We start from the raw sequence: 27,492 nt of genomic DNA on the forward strand, positions 1-27,492 counted from the left end.
CCTTTGTTACACTCCCTTCATTGCAAGTACAGGTAGGGATGCCTGTTCACAGTATCCCCAAGACCTTACACAATTGGAGCAAGATATATTTTTGCTCTTCATTTCAATTTGTACCCCAGTGAATCTCTGAACACCAACACTTTCCATTCTCTCACCATTTAAGAATTACTCTACTGTTTCTAATCTACCTGCCATTGGAAAACCTTCTAAAACCATTTTGTGGGTGAGAGTTATGGTGATATACTGTGGGTGAGCACACTTTGGTGCAGCGCCACAGAGTGCATGTAGCGATAGCGTTAGAATACGGGGTCGCAGCAGCAGGGTCGTGTGTTTGGAGAATGGGTAGGTGGAGAGGGATAGGGAAAGCAGAGTATATTTGAGTATATTTGGCAGGAGAAACCAATCGAAGCTGGATACTCTCTACAGTATTCTACAAGTTAGGAACTTCAATCTTAAGCAATATTTTGCAGTTTTACAAAGAGAAGTGTTTATGTTTTTGTGATAGTGAGAGTTAGAAGCTGCCTGAATAACATTTTGGGGCAGTACACAGAATAGGTTCTTTGCTGGGCTAGCAAAGCTTGCACTGTAACTTTTAATTGGATTCTGGTCATTTCAAAGTCATTGGACCTCTTGGGACTTGGCATTGTCATGTCAAAGGTGCTGATTTGCATCCATGTAGATAAATTTCATTGACTTCGACTAGAATGGAACTATAGAAATTAACTTGATTGTTCAGTTTGCAGAGTGTCTAAAATCACTTGGGACAACTTGCATGGACTGTGAAACTAGCTTGTAGATGTAATGTCAAAAATTGTTTGGGCAAGCTGAATTTGCACTTCAAACACATTCTAAGAATAATAATAAGAAATGAAGTACAAAGGAGAAGTTTTATGAAGTGCATTTATGGAATTTACCAAACTCCTGATTTGTTCAGTATGGAGGTAATAAGCACCCCAAGCACTTGACTTTTAATGAATAACCATTCACTATGCTGGCATTCTTCTAATGTGTTTGCAGTTGCTATACACTACCCAGTATCATTCTTATTCAAGACCGATCAGAAGCAACACTGTAACTTGGTCAAGTCTATTGTATAGGTTAGCTTTATTAAATGTACTGTTTTGTAGTATACAAGACTTAGTCTCCCAAAAGACATAATAAGATTGTTAGTGCCCATAAATCACTGGAGGATTGATTAAATAAATGTAAAAGATGCAAGTTATTTTTAACCAAATTTGTTCTGCTCTTTTGGTGTTCAAACACCACAGAAAAAGCAAGGCAGTTTATATTTTTCCAAGTATATCCTTTTGGATTGGGATGAATTGTTTTAATTTGCTGTTTATTTCCACAGTGTTGTCTGAACTTCTGGCTGTGTTCATGTAAACAATCACATAATGCCCAAGTTTGTTCAGTTTTACCAACAATCCTGAATGTAGTTCAATCATGAATTTCAGTTCATTGCTTAAGTAGTAAAATTGTATGAATAATTTAGGAATAATTGTGAAAATGTATCTTCAGATATGATTTGATTCACTCCAGCTGATGTCAAGTAATGACCGAGCAAAGGCAGTGGAAGCAGACAGCAGCATCCCAAGACCCCAAAGATCTGTGATCTGGAATTGGGTGCACTTGTAGCCAAGCTTTTCATTAAAGTTATACTGCTGCTTGCTGCCGCAAAATGAGGAAAGTTTCCCAGATATTATCCAATTCAAGGAAAGCAAGGACAGTCCAATCCTGTAAATTACTACTCTCTATCATCAGCAAAGTAATAGCTGTCAGTGATGGTGCTATCAAGCATCTTCTATGTTTCGGCAGCCTCTATCCAGCTGGGTAAAAGTCATCCCTCTGTGCAAATGGATGGAGTCCCTGTATATGCACACCAACAACCGGCTGCTAGAGGATTGGACTACCAGGATTTATTCTGTTTACTCTGGCCCAGCTAGAGATGGAAGGAAGAGGGCTTCTCCTTGAGGCTATGATGGGATGTGGTCAAAGCTCTGTCTGTTAGATGTACATGAGGAGTAGTTGAAGAGGTGGATCCTGAGATCTGGTGACTTGTTAGAGAGGTGACCAACTTGGAATTCATCTATGTTCACGTTTGATGACCAGGCCATAAGCAGATATCGAAAAGGAAGAAGAGCATCCTGAGAGACCTGCAGCTTAAGAGGCTGTAAGGAACATACGGCAGACCAGATGACCCTGCATCACCTCCACTGCCTACGAAGGATAATCTCTATCTTTTAAGAAACTGGCGTCTGGTCTTGGCCATTGAAAAATTACAACTTTTAGCATGGTGTGGATTATGAATACCTTTTCTGTTTTAGTGAGTGTCCAAGAAGGTTGCAGATGTTGAAGCAAAAAGAAAAACTTCTGGACAATCTCAGTGGGTCAAGGGGGTAGGGGTGGGAGAAAGGAAATGTTAAAGTTTCAGGTCAAGAGCTTGCATCAGGAGACCTGATCGCCAAGACCTTGCATCGGGGACTTCAACCCAAAATATTGGCAGTTCATTTTCTCCCACAGATGCTGCTTGACTTACTGACTCCCTCCAGAAGATTTGATTTTTCTTTCACAATCATTAAACGTTGTTTATTAGTATGTTTGTTTGTTGTACACACGTCACAGCTTTTTTATCCAAGTGCAGCAAGGAAATGGGAAATCAACCTTGGTGAGATCACATCTGTGCACAATTTTGGACGCCTTTCCTCAAGGGATATACTTACCTTGGATTGAATATTGTATTGATTCTTGATTTGAGAGGTTTCTCTCTTCCTTCCATCCAGTCGATCTTCACAATGCATTGCTTCATGAAGGCTAATCATATTGTCAAGGATGCCCATCTCTGTGGCCTTTCCTTTTTCTGTCTTGTACCTTACAAGAGCTTGAAAGTCTTGACATCTGATAGCAGTGGAGAAGAACTGTTCTATCAGATTTTCAAACCAATTGCTCATTCACATCCCCTTCCTGGTGGTGCAGCTAAGTTCTTGGACTTTTAACTTTTGGTTATTTTATTATTATCACTTTAGAATGTCTTTGTGCTGTACTTCAGCCAGCTTTACAATCGTTACAGCATTCTGATCTTTAAGAACTTTCGCTGTACTTAGTGTTTAATTATTACTATGTGTAATACATGAGCTTCGTGAGAGCAAGGAATTCATTTTCAGATAAACTTACCTGAATATGAATCTAAACATTAAGAGCAAGCAAGTTGGTGTTCTGGAGTTTCAAAGAATGAGATATAGATCTGAAATGTAATCAGGCAGATTAAAAACAGAAAATTTTAGAAACATCCCGCAGGTCAGTCAGCAGTTACGGTAGAAGAAACAATTAACACTTCATGAATATTGTATTTCTTATGTTCTAAATCAGTGCCTTGGAAGGGCATGAAGTACCAGACCAGATAGGTAGGGCAAAACAAGTTGGAGCCTGTCCTTTTAAGTACATGTATTTTTAAACAGTGCAGTGTTTTAATTACTGTCAAACATCCTCTGGCATTGAGTGTTTACTCCTCAGTGTGGATTCTCATTGACTTACCAAAAATGAAAGTAAGCTCATTTTATTTTTCTGGAAATCCCAGTCTGCTGTACTCTGTACGTCTTTTGACACATCTCTCATTAAGATAATCCTGAAAATAAAACTTCTATTTCCTCAGCCCTAATATCTTCCCTTGAGGCTCAGCATTAACTTTAGTTGATAATACTTAGAATTTCTGAAGCGTTCTGAATTGCTCAGGAGCTGTGTATCATTGCTGCTATCATGGATTCAGAGAATCATTAAGAACAACTGTTAATTATGAGACTTGGTCTTCACTGCAGCTGAGGGCTTGTGATCACAATGTTTCTATGATTCACTATTGAACATATTCCTCAAGATGGCAACAGCCCAGCAACCGAAATACCAAGCAGAAATGTGAATACTGCAATATAAGAAGATAAAGGTATTTACACAGGATGCTCCTGTATGCTGCTAAGTCGGCACGGATTATCTGTAAAGTATGTTTATTGTAATTTGCAGGTCTGGTTACATTCAAAAAACCTTTCCAACCATTAACAGTTTATTCACTTTATGATACTTTGCAGGTTTTCTCTTCTCAGACCTGGTTGTATCAATTTGATTGTATCTCTTTACTCCAGATCTGTCAAAAGACTATGTCCTTGATTTACATCAGTGATGTCCTGATTGACATGCACAGGTGCTTTGTCATGAATGACATTTCATGATATTTAAGATTTAACCCAGCAGTTCTCAACCCAAAATGTGTGACCTACTTGAGGGTAGGATGGCCAAATATAATAGGCCTTGAATAATATTAAGGCAATTTAGTCAAGAAGTTTCCAAAAAAATGTAGCATAAAAAAACCTTACCCAGGAACGTGGTTGTCCCAGTTACATGAAGGATGTATGTGATGTCATCTGGCATGTTATCAGCAGCCAGTGCATTTGTTGCATTCTTTTTATCTTGATGACCCAATGTATTGGTGATCTTCCATTCTTTCTCCGTTTCACATCTGGTGACCTTTCCTTTGACCTTTTGCCTTGTCAAGACATCTCAAAGGAAAATCAGTCACAGTCTGGCAGTGGTACATGGCAGTTAACAGTAGTAATGAGTCACCAGCTCATTGAAATGAAATTTACCGTTTGCTGCTAATCTTTTAAACCTGTTCTTCCAATAATACGGTGTTTTCCTATTTAAGTTCGTCCAACTCCTACCTCAGTTGTAGATGTTTATAATCACTGGCATTTGTCATGAAATGTGTTGTTTGTTGCAGCAGCAGTGCATTGAAATACATAACTAAAAAAATTAATTCACCATAGGCAATATATAATGCCTATGAAAAGTATTCAACCCCCTTGGAAGTTTGCATGTTTTATAACATTGAATCATTGAATCACAGTTTTTTAATGACACTGATCGACAGAAAAGATTCTTTCCTATCAAAATGAAAGCAAATTTCTACTAATTGGTCTACATTTACAACAATTATTAAACACAATTGCATAATTACTCATCCCCTTCAAGTTAGTATTTAGAAGATGCACCTTTGGCAGCAATTATGGCCTTGAGTCTGTGTGGATATATCTTTATCAGCTTTGCACATCTGGCCACTGCAATTTTTCCCCATTCTCCTTTACAAAACTACTCAAGCTCTGTCAGATTGCATGGGCATTGTGAGGGATCAGCTCTTTTCAAGTCCAGGCACAAACTCTCAATTGGATTGAGGTCTGGACTCTGACTTGGCCACTCCAGGACATTTATTTTGTTGTTTTAAAGCCATTTCTGTGTAGCTTTGGCTTTATGCTTGGGATCATTGTCTTGCTGGAAAACACTTTCTCCCAAGTTGCAGTTCACTTGCAGACTGCATCAGATTTTCCTCCAGGATTTCCCTGTGTTTTGCTATATTCATTTTACCTTCTACCTTCCCAAGCCTTCCAGGGCCTGCTGCATTGAAACATCCCCACAGCATGATGCAGCCACCTATGCTTCATGGATGATGTGCAGTGTTTGTCTATGGCTAAAAAGCTCAATTTTGGTTTCATCAGATCATAGAACCTTCTTCCAGCTCACTTCAGAGTCACCTACATGCCTTTTGGCGAACTCTAGATGAGATTTCATGTAAATTTTATTTCAACAGTGACTTCCTCTTTGCCACTCTGCCATAAAGCTGTGACTAGTGAAGCACCCAGGCAGTAGAAGTTGTTTGTGCAGTCTCTCCCATCTCAACCACTGAAGCTTGTAACTCCTCCAGAGTTGTCTCTTGGTGGCCTCCCTCTCTAGTCCCTTTCTTGCATGGTCACTCAGTTTTTGAGGACAGCCTGCTGTAGGCAGACTTATAGCTGTGCCATTTTTTTCCCCAATTTCTTGGTGATTCACTTAACTGTACTCCAAGAGATATTCAGTGACTTGGAAATTTTCTTGTATCCATCTCCTGACTTGTGCTTTTCAATGACCTTTTTGCAGAGTTGCTTGGAGTGTTCTTTTGTCTTCATGGTGTAGTTTTTGCCAGGATACTGACTCACCAGCAGTTGGACCTTTCTGATACAGGTGTATTTTTACTACAATCAATTGAAACACCTTTACCTTCACACAGGTGATCTCCATTAAACTAATATTGTGATTTTTTAAAACCAATTGGCTGCACCAGTGATGATATGGTGTGTCATATTAAAAGGGGTGAATACTAATGCAATAAATTATTTTGTGTTTTATATTTGCAATGAATTTAGATCACTTTGTAGAGATCTGTTTTTACTTGAACACGAAAGAGTCTTTTTCAGTTGTCCAGTGTCAACAAAAAAGCCAAATTAAATCCACTGATTCAATGTTGCAAAACAAAACATGAAAATTTCCAAGGGGGTGAATACTTCTTATAGGCACTGTATTTTGAAAAAAAAAATTTCATAAGTAGTGCAAAAAAAGAGCAAAAATATAGTGAGGTGGTGTTCATGTGTTTATTGTTCATCCAGAAATGTGATGGTGAAGGCGAAGAAGCTGTTCCTGACATGTTGAGTGTGTATCTTCAGGCTCCTGTACATCCTCTTCCATGGTATTAATGAGAAAAGGGCATATCCTGGGTGATGAGAGACCTTAATGATGAATGTCACTTTCTTTAGGTTCGCCTTTTGAAGGTGTCTTTGATGCTGGGGAGGCTAGTGTCCATGATGGAACTGGCGGAGTTTACAAATTTCTGCAGCTTCTGTTCTGCTCCTGTCCAGTGGCCCTCCGTGCCAGGCGGTGATACAACCACATAGAATGCTCTCCACGGTACACCAGCAGAAATTGGCGAGAATCTTTGGTGACATACCATCTCCCCAAACTCCTAATGAAATGTAACCCTTGTCGTGCCTTTGTAATTGCAGCGATTTGTTGGATGTTGTTACGACACCACTCAACCAGCTGATCTTTCTCACTCCTTTACGTCTCATCGCCACCATCTCAAATTCTGCCAACAATAGTTGTGTTGCCAGCAAACGTATAAATGGATTTTGAGCAGTGCTTAGCCACACAGCCTTGGGTGTAGAGAGATTACACCAGTGGGCATGCATCCTTGAGGTACGCCGGTGTTGATTGTCAGCCAGGAAGAGATGTTACTCCAATCTGCACTGACCATGGTCTCCCAGTGATTAGAACTGAGGGCACAATTGTGTTGAATGCTGTGCTGTAGTCAATAAACAGCAGCCTGACATAGGTATCACTATAGTCTAGGTGATCCAAGGCCTAGTGGAGAGCTAGTGACACTGAATCGGCTGTAGACCTATTGTGGAGATAGGGAACTTGCAGCAGGTCCAGGTCCTTGCTTAGGCAAGAGTCAATTCTGGCCATGGCCAACCTCTCAAAGCTCTTCATTACAGTAGATGTGAATGCAACTGGGCGATTATCATTGAGGCAGCTCATCCTGCACTTTTTGGACACTGGTATAATCATCACCTTTTGGAAGCAGGTGGGAACCTCTGCTTGCACCACGTACCTTTTTTCGGTAGTCTTTACTGGTACCTTTGTTCTTGAGACAAGCTTCCTTAAAGTTGCCATTAAAGAACTTCATTCAAAGTTCTCTTTTACGAGAAAACATACTGGAGGTACGAAGACATGATCCATTGTCGCTGATCTTGGTACATGAAGACCGAGAAGAACACCCGATAGCATGGAGGTTCTGGCCCAGGCAAGCAAGAAGTATGCACGAGGATTTTTGGTAGTGTGGTTCTCTCTGATAATTCTTTGAAAAGTCATATTGAAATTGACACCATCTATGAACCCCTAAGAGCCAAAGAAATGCGAGGCAATAGAATTCAAAGGGCAACTAGAGGGGTAGCCAATCAGGACCAAGGCAAGTGAACGGAGATCAATATAAATGCCAGAGAGAAACACCTGCAGCTGTGCAGAGGATGTTACTTTGGTGATGAAAGTCTGCAAGCTAGTTGCCAAGCTCAGTGAACGCTGCACCATCAAACTGGTATGATTGTTGCCCCTTTGAAGCAAGTGGGATCCTCCGACTGCAGCAGTGAGAGATTGAAGATATTCTTGCACACTCATGCCAGTCGGTTGATACAGGCTTTCAGTGCCTTACCAGGTACACCATCAGAGCCTGGCACCTTGTGAGGGTTCACGCTCTTGAATGTTGTTCTGACTTCGGGCTCTGAGATAGAAATCACAGGGTTGCTGGATGCTGCAGGGATTTGCACAAGTGTAGTTTTATTCTCCCCTTCAAAGCGTACATAAAAGGTGTTGAGCTTATCCGGAGTGAAGCATCAAGGAAGGAGGAAGTTTCTGGTGTCGTCTTCCTTTCCAATCCTGAAGAAGGGTCTCGGCTCGAAATGTTGACTGTTTATTAATTTCCATGGATGCTGACTGACCTGAGTTCCTCCAGCATTTTGTGTGTGTTGCTCTGGATTTCCAGTATCTGCAGACCTTCTCATGTTTATGATTTATTGCCATTCATGATGTTAGGTTTTGCCTTATAGGACGTAGTGGCTTGAAACCCTGTCAGAGCAGACATACATCTGATTCCTTCTATAACTTCAGTCAGAATTTTTTTTTTTTGTCCTTAAAATGGCCTTTTGTAAGTCGTACCTAGATTGCTTGTTTAATTTTGGATCACCAGTCTTGAATGCCAGAGATCTAGCCTTCAGCAGACCATGGATCTCCTCATTAGTCCATTGGTTTTGGTTGGGTATATTGGGTATGTTCTCAAAGACACACACTCATCCATATAGGCCTTGTTGATGTCAGTGACAACTTTGGTGTTTTCGTTCAGATTTGAAGATGAATCCCTGAATGTTGACCGATCCACCAACTTAAAGCAGTAGTGCAAGCGCTGCATCACCTCCCTTGACTGTACCTTCTCGGTATTCACCACTGGTGCTGCAGTCTTTAGTTTGCTGCCTGTACGCTGGAAGTAGAAGTACAGCCACCTGATCAGACTTCCTAAAGTGTGTGCATGGGGTGCTATGGTAAGCATTCTTGATGGTGGGATAACAATAGTCACGTGTGGTTCCACATGTGATATGTTAGCGGTGGTAGTTCAAAGATTTCTACAAGCTGGCCTGGTTGAAATTCTCCACAATGATAGGGGAAAGCATCAGAATGCAACGTTCGTGACTGTTGATTACGGTGCTTAGCTCCTACAGATGCTCTCTGACATTTGGCCTGAGGTGGAATGTACATCACCAGAAGATGATGATGAAAAACTCCCTCAGCAGATAAAATGGATGACACTTGACTGCTAGATGTTTCAGGTTAGGTGAGCAGTACTGAGACAGAACCACCATGTCTTTGTACCACGATGAGTTAACCATAAATCATACTCCACCTTCTACGCCTTTAAGTATAGAAGGATGTGGAAGCCTTAGAAAGGGTACAGAGGAGATTTACAAGGATGTTGCCTGGATTGGGGAGCATGCCTTATGAGAATAGGTTGAGTGAACTCGGCCTTTTCTCCTTGGAGCAACAGAGTATGAGAGGTGACCTGATAGAGGTGTATAAGATGATGAGAGGCATTGATCATGTGGATAGTCAGAGGCTTTTTCCCAGGGCTGAAATGGTTGCCACAAGAGGACACAGGTTTAAGTGCTGGGGAGTAGGTACAGAGGAGATGTCAGGGGTATCCCTGATGTTGGGGAAGTCCAGAACAAGGGGTCACAGTTTGAGGATAAAGGGGAAGCCTTTTAGGACCGAGATTAGGAAAAACTTCTTCACACAGAGAGTGGTGAATCTGTGGAATTCTCTGCCACAGGAAACAGTTGAGGCCAGTTCATTGGCTATATTTAAGAGGGAGTTAGATATGGCCCTTGTGGCTACGGGGATCAGGGGGTATGGAGGGAAGGCTGGGGCGGGGTTCTGAGTTGGATGATCAGCCATGATCATAATAAATGGCGGTGCAGGCTCGAAGGGCCGAATGGCCTACTCCTGCACCTATTTTCTATGTTTCTATGTAAGTTTTTTTACTCAGAGAGTGGTGAGTGTGTGGAATGGGCTGCCGGCAACGGTGGTGGAGGCAGATACGATGGGGTCTTTGAAGAGACTTTTGTATAGGTACATGGAGCTTAGTAAAATAGAGGGCTATAGGTAAGCCTGGTAATTTCTAAGCTAGGGAAATGTTTGGCACAACTTTGTGGGCCAAAAGGCCTGTATTGTGCTGTAGGTTTTCTATGTTTCTAAAAGTCTGAGCTGTCCTGTCTTGGTGGAGAATGATGATGTCATTGGGCTGCAGTGCTGCATCCAAAATGGTGCCAGTGAGCCATGTTTCCATAAGGTAGAATGCACAGCAGTTCCTGATGTCCTTCTGAGTTCTTCAATTTTATTTTCCAGGGACTCTACATTCACCAGCAGAATAGCCAAGAGTGAGGGTCTAAAGCCTTTGCATGTCAATCTTACCTGGAGACTTCCTCAGCATCCACACTTCTGTTTTCTTAAAGGGGAACTGTACTCGCAACCCAAATCTGCTGTCCAGGGTTCACAATTTTGAGGATCAATAGATTTTTTTTAAAGCATCTTAAAACAATGTTGTTTATTGTGGTTTCCATGTCTGTGCCTGTGGATTTCAGCTGCAGTAGTCCTAACTGGAAATATATGATGATTCCCATTGGAGCTGCATGCAAAGAATCACCACTTATCGGTGCCTCCTTGAAGCTATATTTCCTTGTTTAAGACTCCCCACTTTGTGAATCTGGACATCGCTCATATGATTGTATGTCCTTCAATAAAGATCACCCTCAGTTTTCTAAATTCCAAAAATGCAGATACAATCTGTTCAGCCTGTCTTGGTAGGGCAACCCACCCTCTTATCCCAGGAATTAGCCTCATCAATTTCTTTTGGACTACCTCAAATACAAGTATATTCTTTCTCAAGACCAAAGCAGTCTGTAGCACTCCATGTTTGACCTACCAACATGCTGCAAACTTGATGCATCTGATTGAAAAGTTGAAAGTAAATTTATTATCAAAGTGCACTTTGAGATTCATTTTCTTGTATTTACAGGGAAAAAAGAAATATAATAGAATTTATGAAAAACTACACATAAACAAAAACTGACAAACTGAAAAAGAAGACAAACTGCAGATTTAAAAATATAATAATGAGAACATAAATTGTGAAGCATCTTTGAAAGTGCGTCTGTAGGTCTGTGGGCACATGGCCAAGTGGTTAAGGCATTGGACTAGTGACCTGAAGGTCGTGAGTTCGAGCCCCAGCCGAGGGAACGTGTTGTGTCCTTGAGCAAGGCACTTAACCACACATTGCTCTGTGATGACACTGGTGCCAAGCTGTATGAGTCCTAATGCCCTTCCCTTGGACAACATTGGTGTCGTGGAGAGGGGAGACTTGCAGCATGGGCAAATGCTGGTCTTCCATACAACCTTGCCCAGGCCTGCGCCCTGGAAACCTTCCAAGACGCAAATCCATGGTCTTACGAGACTAACGGATGCCTTTATTTAGGTCATAGAATCAGTTCAGAGTAGTGGTAAATGAAGTTGCCCACATCTGTTAAGGAGCCTGCTAGTTATAGTGTAATAACTTTCTGAACCTGGTGGTGTGCTGTACCTCCTGCTGGTTGTAGTGAGAAAAGGAGAAGATCTGAATGGTGGGGTCTTTGATAATGGTTGCTGATTCCTTGTGACCTGTTCCATGTAAATGTATTCGATGGTGGCGAGGGCTGTGCTTGTGATGGACTAGGCTGTGTCCACCATTTTCTATATCCTTCTTCATTCCTGGCATTGGTGTTTCCATACCAGGCTGGGATGCAACCAGTTAGGATACTCTCCACTGTAAATCTATAGAAGTTTGTCAAATTCTGGTGACTGGCCTGAATCTAAACAAAATTTGAAGAAAGTAGAGGCACTCTCAAGTCTTTTTGTGATGACACTTTTGCGCTGCACCTAGGACCTATCCTCTGATATGTTAATGCCAAGGAATTTAAAGTTACTGACCCTCTCCACCTTTGTTCCCCTAGTGAGGACTGACTCATGGATCTTTGGCTTCTTCCTCCTGTAGTCAATAATCAGCTTTTTGGTTTTGCTGACATTAAGTCAGAGGTTGTAGTTGTTGATTCTTTCACCCATTGTGCCTTTAACTGTTGTCCAAGAGCAGCTCCTACCTGAGTGTCAGTTTTAAGTGCCCCTCATAATTTCTTATCCTTCTGTGACCTTACCTCTAATCCTTGTATCTCTGGTGTCATTCAGCTCTAGAATGGCTCCCAGTGTTTCTGTACTGTTCTCGTTCTATCCTTTCAATCATCCTTTGCAATTGGTGCCTTTGGCTGCCAGGTCTCTTTCTCTTATCCCTCTTTGAAAGCTGTCCGTGGAACTTTGATCAAGCTTTTGTGTCATTTCAAGACTTGGTTCCGTATTTTATTTGTTCTCCTGAAATACGTTGAGATAACTTCTAACTTTAAAGGGGCATGTAAATTGCATTTTAAATTAAAATGGCAGTGGATTTGCTTAAGATAATTCCTGTTTGGCCAACTTAATAGAGGTCTTTGAAGTGACAGATATGTTTGAAGATTGTGGAATTGATAAATTGCATTATACTTTAAAAGTGTGCTTGAGAAAGTGCAATGAAACTTTAATTCACTGGATTACAATTTGAATGAGTATGAATAGAAAATTAACTGCAAGACTGAAGGCAAAGTACACTATTTGAATGGCTGGTGTTTATTTTGGAGGAAAACAAGCATTGTTAGGTAACTCTTGATATAAATTACCTGAATGGGAATATAGGGCACACTTTAAATGCAAATTTTAGACATTTAGTAAACAATGAAGCTGATAACCAAATTAAAAAAGGGATGTAGACTGGTGGATTCATACAGAATATTGAATAGGACAGTGCAAGAAAAGGCCCTTCAGCCCATTAATGTATCTGTTGAATTTAATGCCAATTTAAGCTAATCCTTTCTCTTCTGCCTGCCCTTTCCCTGCATATTAATATCCTATTTAACTTCCTCTTCAACATAACTGTCATCCTTGTTTCCACCAAGACTCCTGGCATGCATTCCAGGTACTTGGCTACTCTTCTGTGTTTAAAACATTTGCCCCTCCTACATTTAAACTAATGGGATTGAGTTCAAAGTAAATTTATTATCAAAGTACATAGATGGCACCATATACAGCCCTGAGATTTTTCTTGCAGGTATACTCAATAAATCCAATAATCATAATACGTCTTTACCTATGATGGACTGGGTTCTATCCACTACATTTTGTAGGATTTTCCTTTCAAGGGCAATGGCCATGATGCTACTAGTCAATATACTCTGCACCATACACCTATAGAAGTTTGTCAAAAGTTTTAGATGTCATGCCAAATCTTCGCAAATTTCTAAGGAAGTGGAGGCAAAGCTGTGCTTTCTTTGTAATTGTACTTATGTGCTGGGCCCAGGATAGGTCTTTTGAAATGATAACACAGAGGAATTTAAATTTGCTGACCCTCTCTACCTTTAATTCCCTAATGAGGACTGGCTCATGAACCTCTGGTTTCCTCCTCCTGAAGTCAGTAATCATCTTCTTAGTCTTGCTGACGTTGAGTGAGAGAGCTGTGGTTCCATTGAGATAGTGCTCTGACCTAGTTTTTTAAGTTCCTGCGGATGGGTTTGGGTCAGAGAGGGGACTTGGGTCAGGTTTAGGGTTTGGGGCAATGATGTGGGGAGTTAGAGGTCAAATCGGGCCTCCGCTACATACTTGAAGACCAGCGATATGGATCGGTGATGAAAGACATACAGGATCAAGACCTCTGCTCCGTGCTGACAAGGCCTGTGTTATAATCATGAAACAAAATATATCCAGAGTCCAGTCCTGCACTCTAAAGGCCAGCAATGTGGACAATTGGGATGAAGGTCATATGTTGTTGGGCTGTCTCAGGTCTGTGTCTATCCACATGAGCAGGAGGCACAAGGTCTGGTCAGTAGGCACACTTAGAGTTCAAGCCACAATATCCTGTTGTTGGTTAATCTGGGGATCGATTCCGAAGATCAAAGCCCGAAGGTCAATCAGAAGTTACAGCCTAATAGCCGAAGCATGGAGCTAAAATGAGGAAGTTCTTTGCACCATTAGGTTGGAATCTTTGCGTGTAAACAATGGAAGTATGCCAGCTGGTGTTTGCACCAAACTTCGAGGTGAGTGGCCCCAGGTTCAACTGCTTTTACCCTTTCCATTTGTGCTGAGTGAGCACTGAACTAGCAACTCAGTCTCGTAAAAAAAAACAGACAATAAAGTGATAAACGGCAAGGTCGCCACCCGATGCTTCACAAGGTGCAGAAAGGAACAACAGCACCACTACAAGCAGACATCGCAAGTTTCGGTAGAGAGATGGATGAATACATTATGAATTAGACCTGTGGGGGAAAGCATGTGTGCCATATGAAAAATCCATCCCTGATGTGGTAGATGACTGCAAAATAAACCAGCCATAAAATGAATCTTCGTAGCCTACTCATAATTTCAGCTTTTAATTTTTGTATTTCTGCTTGACAAAGCATCCCTATTATACTGCCTTCATAAGTACAATTTTGAGGTTACTTCAAACAATCTTATTGTTTATTTTTTAAATGCAATTCCTTCCTTGCCCACCTAATCTTTTTTTTGTCTGATGTACTTGTCTATACCCTTGGAGTTTATGTACATGTTGTGCATTTATCTGAAGATTAGTTCCTCTGTGATATTCTTGTGTAAATTTAAGCTGTCGCAAGTTGAAAATACAACTGGTATGTCTCCAACTTGTCTTTTATTTATATGGATAGAAGCAAAAAGTTCTATAGTACAAAAGAGTTGGTAGTTCTGGCCAACATTCTTTCCTTACATTGTCAAAAAATTGAATTCCATTCATCTCATTTGTAGAATTGGTGATCGTGTTGTCACATATTAGCTGCAGATTTAATTTTCAGCTATAAAAATAACAATTGGTTGCAAATTGCATGTGAAGATAGTATCTAAGAGATGATTTTTAATCACCATATTAAGGCAGAAAAAGGTAATCAGTTTTTTTTCATTTTTGCAGGTAAAGCATTTGATATTACGTATGTAAGACTGAAATTCCACACAAGTCGACCTGAGAGCTTTGCTATTTATAAGCGTACAAGTGAAGATGGACCTTGGATACCTTACCAGTATTATAGCGGATCTTGTGAAAAAACCTACCACAAAATGAATCGTGGGTTTATCCGAACTGGAGATGATGAGCAACAGGCACTGTGCACAGATGAATTTAGTGATATATCTCCCCTCACTGGAGGAAATGTAGCCTTTTCTACTCTGGAAGGGAGGCCTAGTGCTTACAACTTTGACAATAGTCCTGTACTACAGGTAATTAAAAAAAAATATATTTCTTGCATATATAAAATGATTTGTACTACTTGATATACTTTAAAAGGTGTGACCTTAAATATAATAATAGAAATGATTGATTAAGAGTTTTACCACCTAATTTTAAGTGCTTTATATTGTGAACATTGTTTCAATGCCCATTTCCTTGGAGTAAGTTGTTCCGTCCCTCTCTTGAAAGATTTGACCCATGCTGAACCCTGGTTTCACAAGCACCTCAGCAGTTGTGCAGGCACCAGAGGTGATGCAGATTATTCTGATACAGGTTGCATTCAAAATGCACACAAGTAATCGACAGTGAAACTCATTATTGCTTCATAATAAATTGAAGTCTTACCGGATTTTGTATCCTTTTTTTTTAAAATCTTTTTATTGAGTAAGTATACAAAAAAGGTAAGCCATATAAACATTAATACAATGTTAAAGTATAATAAGATTCCAAAAGATATCAATACCAAAAAGAAAATACTACAAACAATGTAATTTAAGCATAAGAAACCAAGATAACATAATAGTATACTAAATTTTATATATATCAATGGAAAAAAAAAGAAAATAAAACCCCAAAAAAAAAACCCACCGTGCAGCTAACTAAAAGCAAGGCAAAGCAATGGGCTAACTTGAAACCAAACAGAGTTAAACTTAAAATCACGTCCTCAATCCCGACCTCCATTAAAAACAGTGGAAAAAAAAACAAGAAGGGTAAATATTACATTAAATGAAAATATCGAATAAAAGGTCCCCAAATCTGTTCAAATTTAAATGAAGAATCATAAAGGTTACTTCTAATTTTCTCCAAATTCAAACATAAAATCGTCTGAGAGAACCAAAAAAAGGTAGTTGGAGCATTAAGCTCTTTCCAATGTTGTAAAATTCATCTTTTCGCCATTAAAGTAAGAAATGCAATCATTCTACGGGCTGAAGGGGAAAGATTACTAGAAATTTTAGGTAGTCCAAAGATAGCAGTAATAGGGTGAGGAGAGATATCTATATTTAATACCTTAGAAATAATATTGAAAATATCTCTCCAAAAAGTTTCCAAAGTAGGGCAAGACCAAAACATATGAGTTAAAGAGGCTATCTGCCCCGAACATCTATCACAGAAAGGATTAATATGCGAGTAAAAACGCGCTAACTTATCTTTGGACATATGTGCTCTATGAACCACTTTAAATTGAATTAGGGAATGTTTAGCACAAATAGAGGAAGTATTAACTAATTGTAAAATCTGCCCCCAATCATCCACAGAAATGGTAAGCCCCAATTCCTGTTCCCAATCTACCCTAATCTTATCAAATGGAGCTTTCCTAAGTTTCATAATAATATTATAAATCATAGCCGATGCACCTTTCTGACATGGATTAAGGTTAATTATCGAATCTAAAATATATGTAGGAGGAAGCATTGGAAAGGAAGAAAGTATAGTACTTAGGAAATTTCTAACTTGTAAATATCTAAAAAAATGTATTCTTGATAAGTTATATTTATTGGATAGTTGTTCAAAAGACATAAGGGAACCATCTAAAAATAAATCCAAAAACCGTAAAATACCCTTAGTCTTCCAAGTTTGAAAAGCGCGATCCGTAAAAGAGGGAGGAAAAAATATGTTACCTAAAATAGGAATCGCTAACCCGAATTGATTAAGATCAAAAAATTTTCTGAATTGAAACCAAATGCGCAAAGCATATTTAACTATTGGGTTAGAGACCTGCTTAAGACGTTTCGAATCAAAAGGGAGAGAGGAGCCTAAAATAGAACCAAGTGTATAACCCTGAACTGATTGTAATTCCAATGCTACCCATTTAGGAATAGATAGTATGTCCTGGTCAAGTAACCAAAATTTCATATGTCGAATATTAATAGCCCAATAATAGAATCTAAAGTTAGGTAATGCTAAACCTCCATCTCTCTTAGCTTTCTGTAAATGTATTTTACCCAGTCTCGGATTCTTATTCTGCCAAATAAATGAAGAAATTTTAGAGTCAACTTTATCAAAAAAAGATTTAGGAACGAAAATTGGTAATGCCTGAAACACATATAAAAATTTTGGCAAAAAGAACATCTTAACTGCATTAATACGACCAATCAAAGTTAAATATAAGGGAAACCATTTAGATGAAAGTTGAGTAATATGGTCAATTAATGGTAAAAAGTTAGTCTTAAATAAATCTTTGTATTTACAAGTAATTTTAATCCCAAGATATGAAAAGTAATTATTAATCAATTTAAATGGAAATTTATAATATAAGGGAAGATGTTTATTAATCGGAAAAAGTTCACTCTTACTAAGATTTAATTTATAACCTGAGAAAAGACCAAATTGTGCTAATAACTCTAAAACAGCAGGAATGGATCTCTCAGGATTAGAAATATATAAAAGTAAATCATCAGCATAGAGTGATAATTTATGGGACTTTAATCCCCGAGTTATCCCAGTAATATTTGAAGATTTTCGAATAGCAATTGCAAGAGGTTCTAATGCAATATCAAATAATAGGGGACTAAGAGGACAGCCTTGTCGAGTACCATGAAAGAGAGGAAAAAAAGGTGAGTTTAAAGAGTTAGTACGAACCGAGGCTACAGGGGAGTGATATAACAGTTTAATCCAGGATATAAATTTCAAGCTAAAATTAAACATTTCAAGCACCTTAAATAAATAAGGCCATTCTACTCTATCAAAAGCTTTCTCGGCATCTAAAGAAATAACACACTCAGGAACATTTTGTGAGGGAGTATAAACGATATTTAACAATGTACGAATATTATAAAAAGAGTAACGACCTTTAATAAAACCCGTTTGGTCTTTCGAAATAATAGAAGGAAGTACTTTTTCTAGTCTATTTGCTAATAACTTAGAAAAAACTTTAGAATCAACATTTAATAAAGATATTGGTCTATAAGATGCACATTGAGCAGGGTCTTTATCCTTCTTTAGTATTAGAGAAATTGATGCTCTATTAAAAGATTCAGGAAGTTTACCAAGTTTCAAAGAAGCCTCAAAAACCCTACAGAGCCAAGGAATCAATAAAGAAGCAAAACATTTATAAAATTCAACGGTAAACCCATCAGGGCCAGGAGCTTTCCCCAGATTCATAGAAAAAATAACATTCTTAATCTCATCCATTGTAATGGAAGTATCTAATAAAGAAGACATATCCTGTGAAATCTGAGGGAAGTTTAACTTATCTAAAAAATCATTCATATATTTAGAATCTCGAGGAGACTCTGATTGATATAAAGAAGAATAAAAATCACAAAAGGTTTGATTAATCCCCACATGATCCAGTATCAATCGATCATTTTGGTTATAAATCTGATTGATTTGAGATTTAACATAATTAGATTTCAATTGATTAGCCAGCAGCTTGCCAATTTTGTCACTGTGAACATAAAAGTCACTTCTTGTTTTCTTTAATTGGTTTACAATCGAGGACGAGAGTAATAAACTGTGTTCCATTTGAAGTTCAGTTCTTTGTTTGTATAACTCCTCAGAAGGAGCCATAACATATTTCTTATCAATTTCTTTGATCTTGTCCACAATTGCCATCTCCTCCTGCTTCTGTTTCTTCCTCAAAGCAACAGAATACGAAATAATCTGACCCCGAATATAGGCTTTAAAAGTGTCCCAAAGAGTGTTAACCGAAATATCTTCTGTATGGTTAATTGTAAAAAAAAGCTCAATCTGTTCATTCATAAAATTAACAAAGTCCGAGTCCTGAAGCAACAGCGAATTAAAACGCCATTGTCTATTATTTGGTATATTGGCCATAATTTTAATAGAAAGCTTAAGTGGAGCATGATCCGAAATGGTTATAGAATCATAATCACATTTAATCACTGAAGGAATAAGACGAGAATCAATGAAAAAATAATCAATTCTTGAATAGGAATGATGAACATGTGAAAAGAAGGAAAAATCTTTTTCCTGAGGATGCAGAAAACGCCAAATGTCCGTCGACCCAGAATCAGAAAGGAAAAAATTAATCAGATTTGCAGATTTATTAGGTAAAGTCCGTAAAGGAGCCGAACGGTCCAAAGCTGGAGACAAACAGGTATTAAGATCTCCGCCCCAAATCAATGAAAACTCGTTCAAATTCGGAAACTGATCAAACAATGATTTATAAAATTCCGGACAATCCATATTAGGAGCATAAACATTAACCAAAACTACTTTTTTATTAAATAGTAAACCACTAACCAATAAAAATCTACCATTCGGATCAGAGATAATATCCTGTTGTATAAAAGTAACTGAGGAATCTATAAAAATAGAGACGCCTCGAATCTTAGCATTGGAGTTCGAATGAAATTGTTGTCCCTTCCAGAATTTGAAAAAACGTAGTCTGTCCCCCCTCCGTACATGGGTCTCTTGTAAAAATAAAATTTGTGCTTTAAGTCTCCGGAACACTTTAAAAACTTTTTTCCTTTTAATAGGATGATTAAGACCATTAGTATTCCAGGAGACAAAATTAATAATAGACTCCATAAATCCTAAAGTCAACCCACAACAAGGAGGATTGACGATAGGCGCGACCCACAAACCCGGAGAGGAAACAGAACATACAAAAGATACCGGGAAAAAGGACGCAACCAGTACTTCAATAATGTATATAGCCCAAAGAGAAACAAACTAAAACGTGAAGCCCCTCCCACCACCTGCCGCCCCAAGACCCCAAGGCAAAATCTAAAGCAGACCCGCCAGAAAGAAGCAAGCCCTAAAACTACCCCCATGACTTCCGGTATACGCTCCCTAAAAAAAAAGGTATAAATATGAAAAGGATCAGCTAATTGTAAAACAGTAAAAAAGTAAATAAAAAAAAAGTTAGCTCAATTAAAATACCCACAGAACAGAACAAAAGCCGGAAAATATATATTAAAAAAAAACCACAATAAACCTCAAACCCATGAATAGACACAGCAACAAGAAAAAATAGGATTATTGACATAAAGTGGTTATAAAAAGCAAGACAGAATAAAATTTAAAAAAAAACTACAAAATTTAAGGCCACACAGGAAATACGTAAGATGACAAAAGGGAAGTAACCACCCAGAATCCCCTGGGAAAAGAAAGAAATGACGCAGTTAAAAAGAAAGTTTAGCGACCATATTAAGAAATCAAAAATAAACTTTTCTGCCCAGATAGGGCACGAAAAAGTTAAAACCAACCAATTCACAGCCTCCGATCAACGGAGATCATTAAAAAAAGGCAATTAAGATGTTGAAGATGAAAGTTGATCCAGATAACTCTGGGCATCCGATGGAGAATCAAAAAAACGAAGGGCTCCATCTGACATGCGAATCCTTAGACGTGCAGGGTACAGCAGCGCTGGTCTTAAATCCATCTTATAGAATTCCGACATCACGGATCTGTAACGAACCCGTTGGTCCCAGATTGGTTTACTGAAATCTTCCACGAATCGGAACTTAAGATCCGAAAAATCAATGAAACCTTTAGATCGAGCGAATCGAAACAGTCTCTCCTTGTCTTGAAAATAATGAAAACGTAAAATAACATGCCTAGGTCTATCTGACCTAGACGAATATGATGGGATTCTGTGAACACGATCCAGAAGCGGTGGTTGGTCAGGAAATACAGTAGGGAATGCATCTTTTAAAAGTTGAGAAAAATATTTCATGGGGTTGTTGGATTCCACGGCTTCCCTCACCCCGATCATTCGTAAATTCTGCCGTCGCATTCTAGATTCCAAGTCAGAGTTTTTAAAAGTCAAAAAGTCAAGTTTCTTCTTCATTACATTAATTGTTTCTTCGATTTTCCCCATCTTAAGCTCACTTTGTTGCGCGAATTTTTGAAGATCAGATATAGCCGACTGATGTTCCGCAATAAATGTTTGCATCTTATCCATTGAATCGGCAATTTTCTGGAAATTAGTTGAGATTTCGGTCTGAATCAGGTCTTTAACAGAGCCTGCAATTTCCGTACGAATCATCTCCCTAACAGAGGTTGAAATTTCCCTCTGAATTAACTCCGATATCGCTTTCAAAGTCACCGGTGATTCAGTCGGAGGGAAATCCGTAGCTTTCGGTTTAACCGGAAGTTTACCATCCTTGCCGTTTTTCCCGTTCTTAGACATAGCAGATCTAAGTATCATCCAATTGTCGGAGAATTCAGTTTAATTCAAAGTATTGTAAGAATTGATGCCTTAATGGTTAATTAAAGTATAGCTGACCATAGAGAAAAAAAACTCAGAGGTAATGGAGCGAGTCAAGAACGCGACTTCACTCCATGAGCGCTACCGGAAGTCTCCCTGGATTTTGTATCCTTGTGGAGATTATTCCTCCCCCGGTTCATTCACAGGGTGCATTAACGTTATCAGCACAGGATGAGTATGTGATTTTTATGCTTTCAATTTGCTTTGCTTAGAAATTAGTGTTTCTACATATTACTTGGGTTGGGTGGAATGTTAATTATGATGCAAATATAAATAATAGGTACAAAGCTACATCAGATTGATGATTTAGATTAGAACAGCACTGCAGATGTTGAAAACATAAAATTAAATAAAAGTTTGGAGCCATTAAGTATTTCAGTTAACACATTGGAGAGAAACTGAGCTCATGTTTCAGGTTAATGACTTGTGGGCAGCAAGGTCCTTGATCTGAAATCAATTTGTTGTAATTCAAGAGGAAGACAATTTGACACATGTTTCTGTATGAATTACTGCCTAAATGCCAGCCAGTGGTGTAGTGGCATCTGCTCTGGGCTTTGATGCAAGTGGTCCTGGGTTCGAATCCGGCCGGCTCCTTGCATGCTTTCCATCCATGCTGGGTTGAGCTCGAGCTAGACTTGTAAAACAACTCAGCCTTGTAAAAACACAGATTAAAAAAAGCTAAAGAAATGGCAAGGTGATAAAAATGTTTTATCATTAATAACTGGATAATGTCTATATTCATTCATTTTACTTATGTATACTGTTAGCCTAATTAGTGAAATAGAATTATAACTAGTGTATGTAGAGAGTTATGACATGAGTAGATATTGAAACAGATGTTTCTGACTTTGTAGAAATTGATTTACAGGCCCTTTTTGAGAACAGAAGCCTCACAGAATAGCCTGCACTTAGAACACAGAACATAGAAACCTATAGCACATTGCAGGCCCTTCAGCCCACAATGTGCGAACATGTAACCTACTCTAGAAACTGCCTAGAATTTCCCTGCCATAATAGCCCTCTATTTTTCTAAGCTCCGTGTACCTAACAGTCTCTTAAAAGACTCTTGATCACTTAATTCAGCTAAATAAGTAAATAAATTTCTCATTATGACACAAGAATATTAAAAATATCCTGAAGATGATGCCTCCTAAATCAGACTGGAATTTTGGTTAGAACTCTACTTGCTTGTTAGTTCTTGGTGGAGGTGTCAAATTTTCTTTATTTACTGTACGGTCCTGACATTTTAAAATCCCTCTTGATCATCTTAAAAGCGGAATGATTCAAGAGATTCAGGAATGTTTAATGTCATTTCCAGTACACAAATGTAAAGGAGCACAAAATAATAGTTAAACTGGATCCAATGCAGCACAAAATAAATACGACAAGATAAAGAATGTAATAATAAAAAAGCATACGATAAATATAAATACATAAGATAAGCTTAAATGCCTAGACAGTTAATGCTTCTGGAGGGCAAGGGCACTGACAGGGGGAACACTAGTGAATATTTCAGTTTGTAGGTCTTTGCTTCAATTTTTGTGCATTTCCTCATGTTGTAAAACATTGAAAACTTCGGTTGTGTGTTGCAAGCCTTTGTTTCATTAATTCTTGTGTGGGGACTATGATGGAATTGTGACCTAATTTACATTTGAAAACCCTTGGTCAGAAAACACTTGACACACTTTTTAAAAAAACTTGTTGGATGTATTCCGATCTATTCTTTTATTTGTTTCTGTTTGTCTTTGTATCATTGTCCTAGTTTCCGGACAGGAAATGGCAACTTCCAGCATGGAAAAATAGTGTGGAGCAGATGATGTTAGCACCTACATTTAATGAGCCATGAAATCTCAGGCTATTTTACCCAAGTGGAAAATCCTAGTCTCATTTCAGATTACAAGTGGTCCTTGTAGTTCCTGATTCATAAACAGCTCTTAAGACATTGCAGTCATTTTAAAAGAACTAACAACATCAGTTAGCTGTGATCACATCGCAGTTCTCACTTTCTTTCGTCATTTGTCTTTGTACTGACACCCACTGCTCCCACTCACTCATTGACCAGGGTTACAGCTGACTCCCACGGACCCCCCTCCTTCACCTTCCCTGCAGCTTTGCAAGCTACTTTTGTCTCCTTTTCAGGTATAACGGATCACTGACTCGGAACCTTAATCATGTTTATCTTTGCATAGATGTAGTTTGACTCACTGAGTACAGGTTTTCCCCCGCCATCCGAAGGTAGAGCGTTCCTATGAAACGGTTCATAAGCCGAAATGTTATAAAGCGAAGAAGCAATTACCATATATTTATATGGGACAATTTTGTGAGCGTTCGCAAACCCAAAAATAACCTACCAGATCATGCAAAATAACACATAAAACCTAAAATAACAGTAACATACAGTAAAAGCCGGAATGATATGATAAATACACAGCCTATATAAAGTAGAAATACTTTTCCACAATCATTACTGAACTGTTCTCCGTAGCGAAACTCTCACGCAAGCGCCGTCGGCAGAAAATCTCATGCAAGCGCTGTTGGCAAAAACACGCGCAAGCGCTCTCCAGTAACCTTTAAGCTATGAAGCTGCCAAATCATACCAAATAACCCGTAAAAATACACAACCGACATAAAGTAGAAATAATGTATGTACAGTGTAGTATCACTTACCAGAACTGGTTCAGCGCCGAGCACACTGATGATGGTGTGTTAGGCTGAGTCGTTGGAGTTTGGGTGGTGCAGTGGCCCCCCCACCCTCCAGGCTGCTGAGCGATACATTGCCGCGAAGAACGCAGGGGTCCAGCAGTAGCCGGGAGGTACACAGCACATCTTTAAGAAAAGAGCAGAAACGAACATGCTAATTAATTAGGTGCCGCCCATAATTGTCGGCCCAGATCAGTGCCGATTTCTGATTGCGTCGTCTCTGATCTGGGCCGACAATTACATGTCGGTGGCACCTAATTAATTAGCATGTTTATTTCGGCTTTTTTCTTAAAGATGTGCTGTGTGCCTCCCAGTTACCTTTGCATTCTCCGTGAATCGGTATCTATCCTTGGCCTGGGGGTTGGAGTGGTGGGACACTGGGGTGTCATCTCATCGCCTGTTTCCATTAGAATAGGCAGCTCATCTTGTCCTATGACTGCTCACCTCGAGGTTCGTCATCTGCTGTGGCTGATGTGGAAGGCTTGCTTGACTGCTGAGCCTCGCGCATTTTTCTATCACACAGTTCTTTAATAAGGACTCAACCCATCTTGCAAATATCTCCTAAACTGACGTACCCTTTCAAAATTAAAGTCGTACTTTATCATTACTCATTCGGTTTCGATTGTTATCCTTTTTTCTTCCATTGCATCAGCTCTTCATCTGTCAGTTCTTGGTGATGGGATGCCAAAACCTCTTCAACATCATCTTCGTCAACTTCCACAAGCCAAACTCACGTTGTTCTTACTTCGTTCACCACGATCAAAACACTTAATTATGTCTAGTTTTACCGTAAGTGTAACACCCTTATGAGCTGTTTCAGGCTTTTCTGATACCATAGAACTCATCTTGCAAACGGCTGCTCAAGGGCTCGTGTTTAAGCAATACCGGCGAGAATCCGGGGGAGAGCGGCTGCTCGGGGCGCGCTGCCTTTTATCGTGCGCTGATTTTTTCACGCGCTGAATTTTTTTTTCGTAACAGTGAAAACACCTTCTGAAAGCGAAAATAGGGTACTAATGTAGGTCTTTCGTAACAGTGAGGTTTCGTAAAGCGAACGTTTGAAAAGCGGGGGACACCTGTATCTCCAACATTTTCTGTGATTGCTTTCATCGTTTCTGTTTAAGGCTGCACTCCTAAAAAGGCAATAATCTGCAGATAGCCAGCATAGTGTTAACTTTACTACTTGGTTGTGACCTGTTCAGCATCTGCTTATTAGGGGAGTGTACTTTCTGAGTCAAAGTATGGTGAGGCTCTGTTTTTGTAAAAAAAAGCGCGCGCAAGATGGGATGAGTGATAACTTAACCCTCAGTACATCAGAGGTATTATAACGCTATTATGGTCTGTAAAAAAAAAAAGAAATCAACCCAATGTTCATTGGAAAGTACGTTCTCTTCATGAATGAGCCAGGTTTAATTAACTTCTTAAGGTATTATCTTCCTATAAGCATTTGGAAGCTGTTCCTTGAAGAGTTCAATCATTACAGACACTTGATGAGGTCTTGCGTAATTATGTTTTATTTGTGAACAACAAATTAGCAAACGCCCATTGCAAGGTATGTTTATTGCTTTTGCTTTAAAGAGATGGAAACCTGCCATCTTCTGCAAGCAATTTAGTTGAGTTGTAAACTGGGAGGCTTATTTACAATAAATATTCTTCATGATACACGAAAGCCAGCTGTTACTGCAGGAATGAAAATGTCAGAACAAGTTTAGGACATTGACTTTCTTGTTAATGTAAGGGTCATAGAGGCACATATTTCCATCTTTAACTGTACTCCCTTTAATAGATTCTGATTTCAGAATATATTTTTCACTAGGTGAAAACAATACAGTATAAATCTGTGATGGATGGTTTTGAATTGTGCTTTGTGCAAAGTTTCCTTTTATTTCCTTAGTCTATGACACTTTTACAATGATGTTTTCTGCATTGTACAACTTTTTCCACTTTCCCTTACACCCTTGCATTATAAGGCTGCAAAATGGGTAACAAAGTAGGGAATACACTTTTGTTTGTGACAGTTTGATGCAAATGAATTTATGAAAAGTACAACTTTGTTGTACTTTTATATTTATATTCAAGTACTTTTATACTTACATATTCAATTAAAAAAAAGTAATAGAGTGATTATTCAATCAAAGAAGGAAATATTTATTTAGTGCAGTTCCTCACCTCTGGACATGCTAAATTCTTCATACTCAGTTTTGTATTTTAAGTGCATATACAGCAGCCAATTTGTGGGGACCAAATTCCCATAAGTAGGAATATAATGACTAGAATATAATTTCAAATGCTTTTGAGGCTACCCAGATGGAATATAAGGGGTTGCTTTTCCAACCGGAGGGTTGCCTCATCGTGACAGTAGTTGAGGCCATGGGCTAGCATGGAATTAAAATGGGTAGCCACTGAAAGATCCCACTTTTTCTGGCAAACGGAGAGTAGGTGCTCGGCAAAGCAGTTTCCCAATCTGCGATGGGTCTTACCGATATACAGGAGGTTTCTAGCTTGGTTGCATGAAGACATAGTTCATTAGAACAGACATTCGGCTGCCAGCCAGAGGATAGGCTATTCTAAACCTAGTATTCACTCATTGTGCAGCAGCTGTTTTTGGATTATGCATTCAGATTGCAAGAGGATTGAGTGGATTGAAATTTCAAATAAGCATTATTATAGGGGCATGAAGGCAGTGCTACCTGAAATGAACTGTTAAGTTAGTTTAAATGATTGTTCATATTATATGTAGTGGTAGACATTTTAGGAGGATCTTTGAAGAAGAGAAGAATCCACCTATGGATAATCAGTAAAGATGAAGGTGGTAAACGAATGAACATAGAATGATACAAAAATATGTCAGCTGATTTGACTTTATTTATTTATTTATAAAAGGAAAGAATGACTAATTAAATAAGGGTGGGGAAAAAGCAATGTACATCTGGCCATAGACGTATAGATAGGAAGAATTCCTATGAATACTTTATCCAAAAAAAAGGAAGCACTGATAAAGTGAGTGTTGGTGTGTGAAAAATTAGTCTGTAATGTTATTAATGGAAATCAAAAAGATCGGATGAAGATTGGAGAATTCATGTAATACTGTATGTCAGAAATTAATTGAGAAAAAGTTATGAAAGTTACGGGAGTGATACTGAATAAATTGTTGGAGTTTTGGGGGTAAGTCTGGGTCCTCATGAATGACATCTTCTCATCTTAAAGTAGGGTTTCTTTAGATGGTAAAATAGCAAACGTGGCTATTTTATTCAAAAAGGAAGAGAATCAGAAAGCAAAAAAAAAATTGAGTCAGCTGGTTGGCATTTGTCATAGGGGAATG

At 38.8% G+C, this 27,492-nt stretch overlaps 1 protein-coding gene across 1 annotated transcript in view; it reads left to right on the top strand.

The window, feature by feature from the left end:
• Nucleotides 1-27,492, top strand: part of lamc1 (laminin, gamma 1) — a 273,781-nt gene that overhangs the window by 106,308 nt on the left and 139,981 nt on the right. Inside the window, exon 2 of the mRNA XM_063064045.1 lies at nt 14,981-15,285. Within this exon, the coding sequence (XP_062920115.1) occupies nt 14,981-15,285 (305 nt within the window). The remainder of the gene's footprint in view (nt 1-14,980; nt 15,286-27,492) is intronic.

The sequence above is a fragment of the Mobula hypostoma genome, chromosome 12 (assembly GCF_963921235.1).
Source record: "Mobula hypostoma chromosome 12, sMobHyp1.1, whole genome shotgun sequence".
NCBI lineage: Eukaryota > Metazoa > Chordata > Chondrichthyes > Myliobatiformes > Myliobatidae > Mobula > Mobula hypostoma.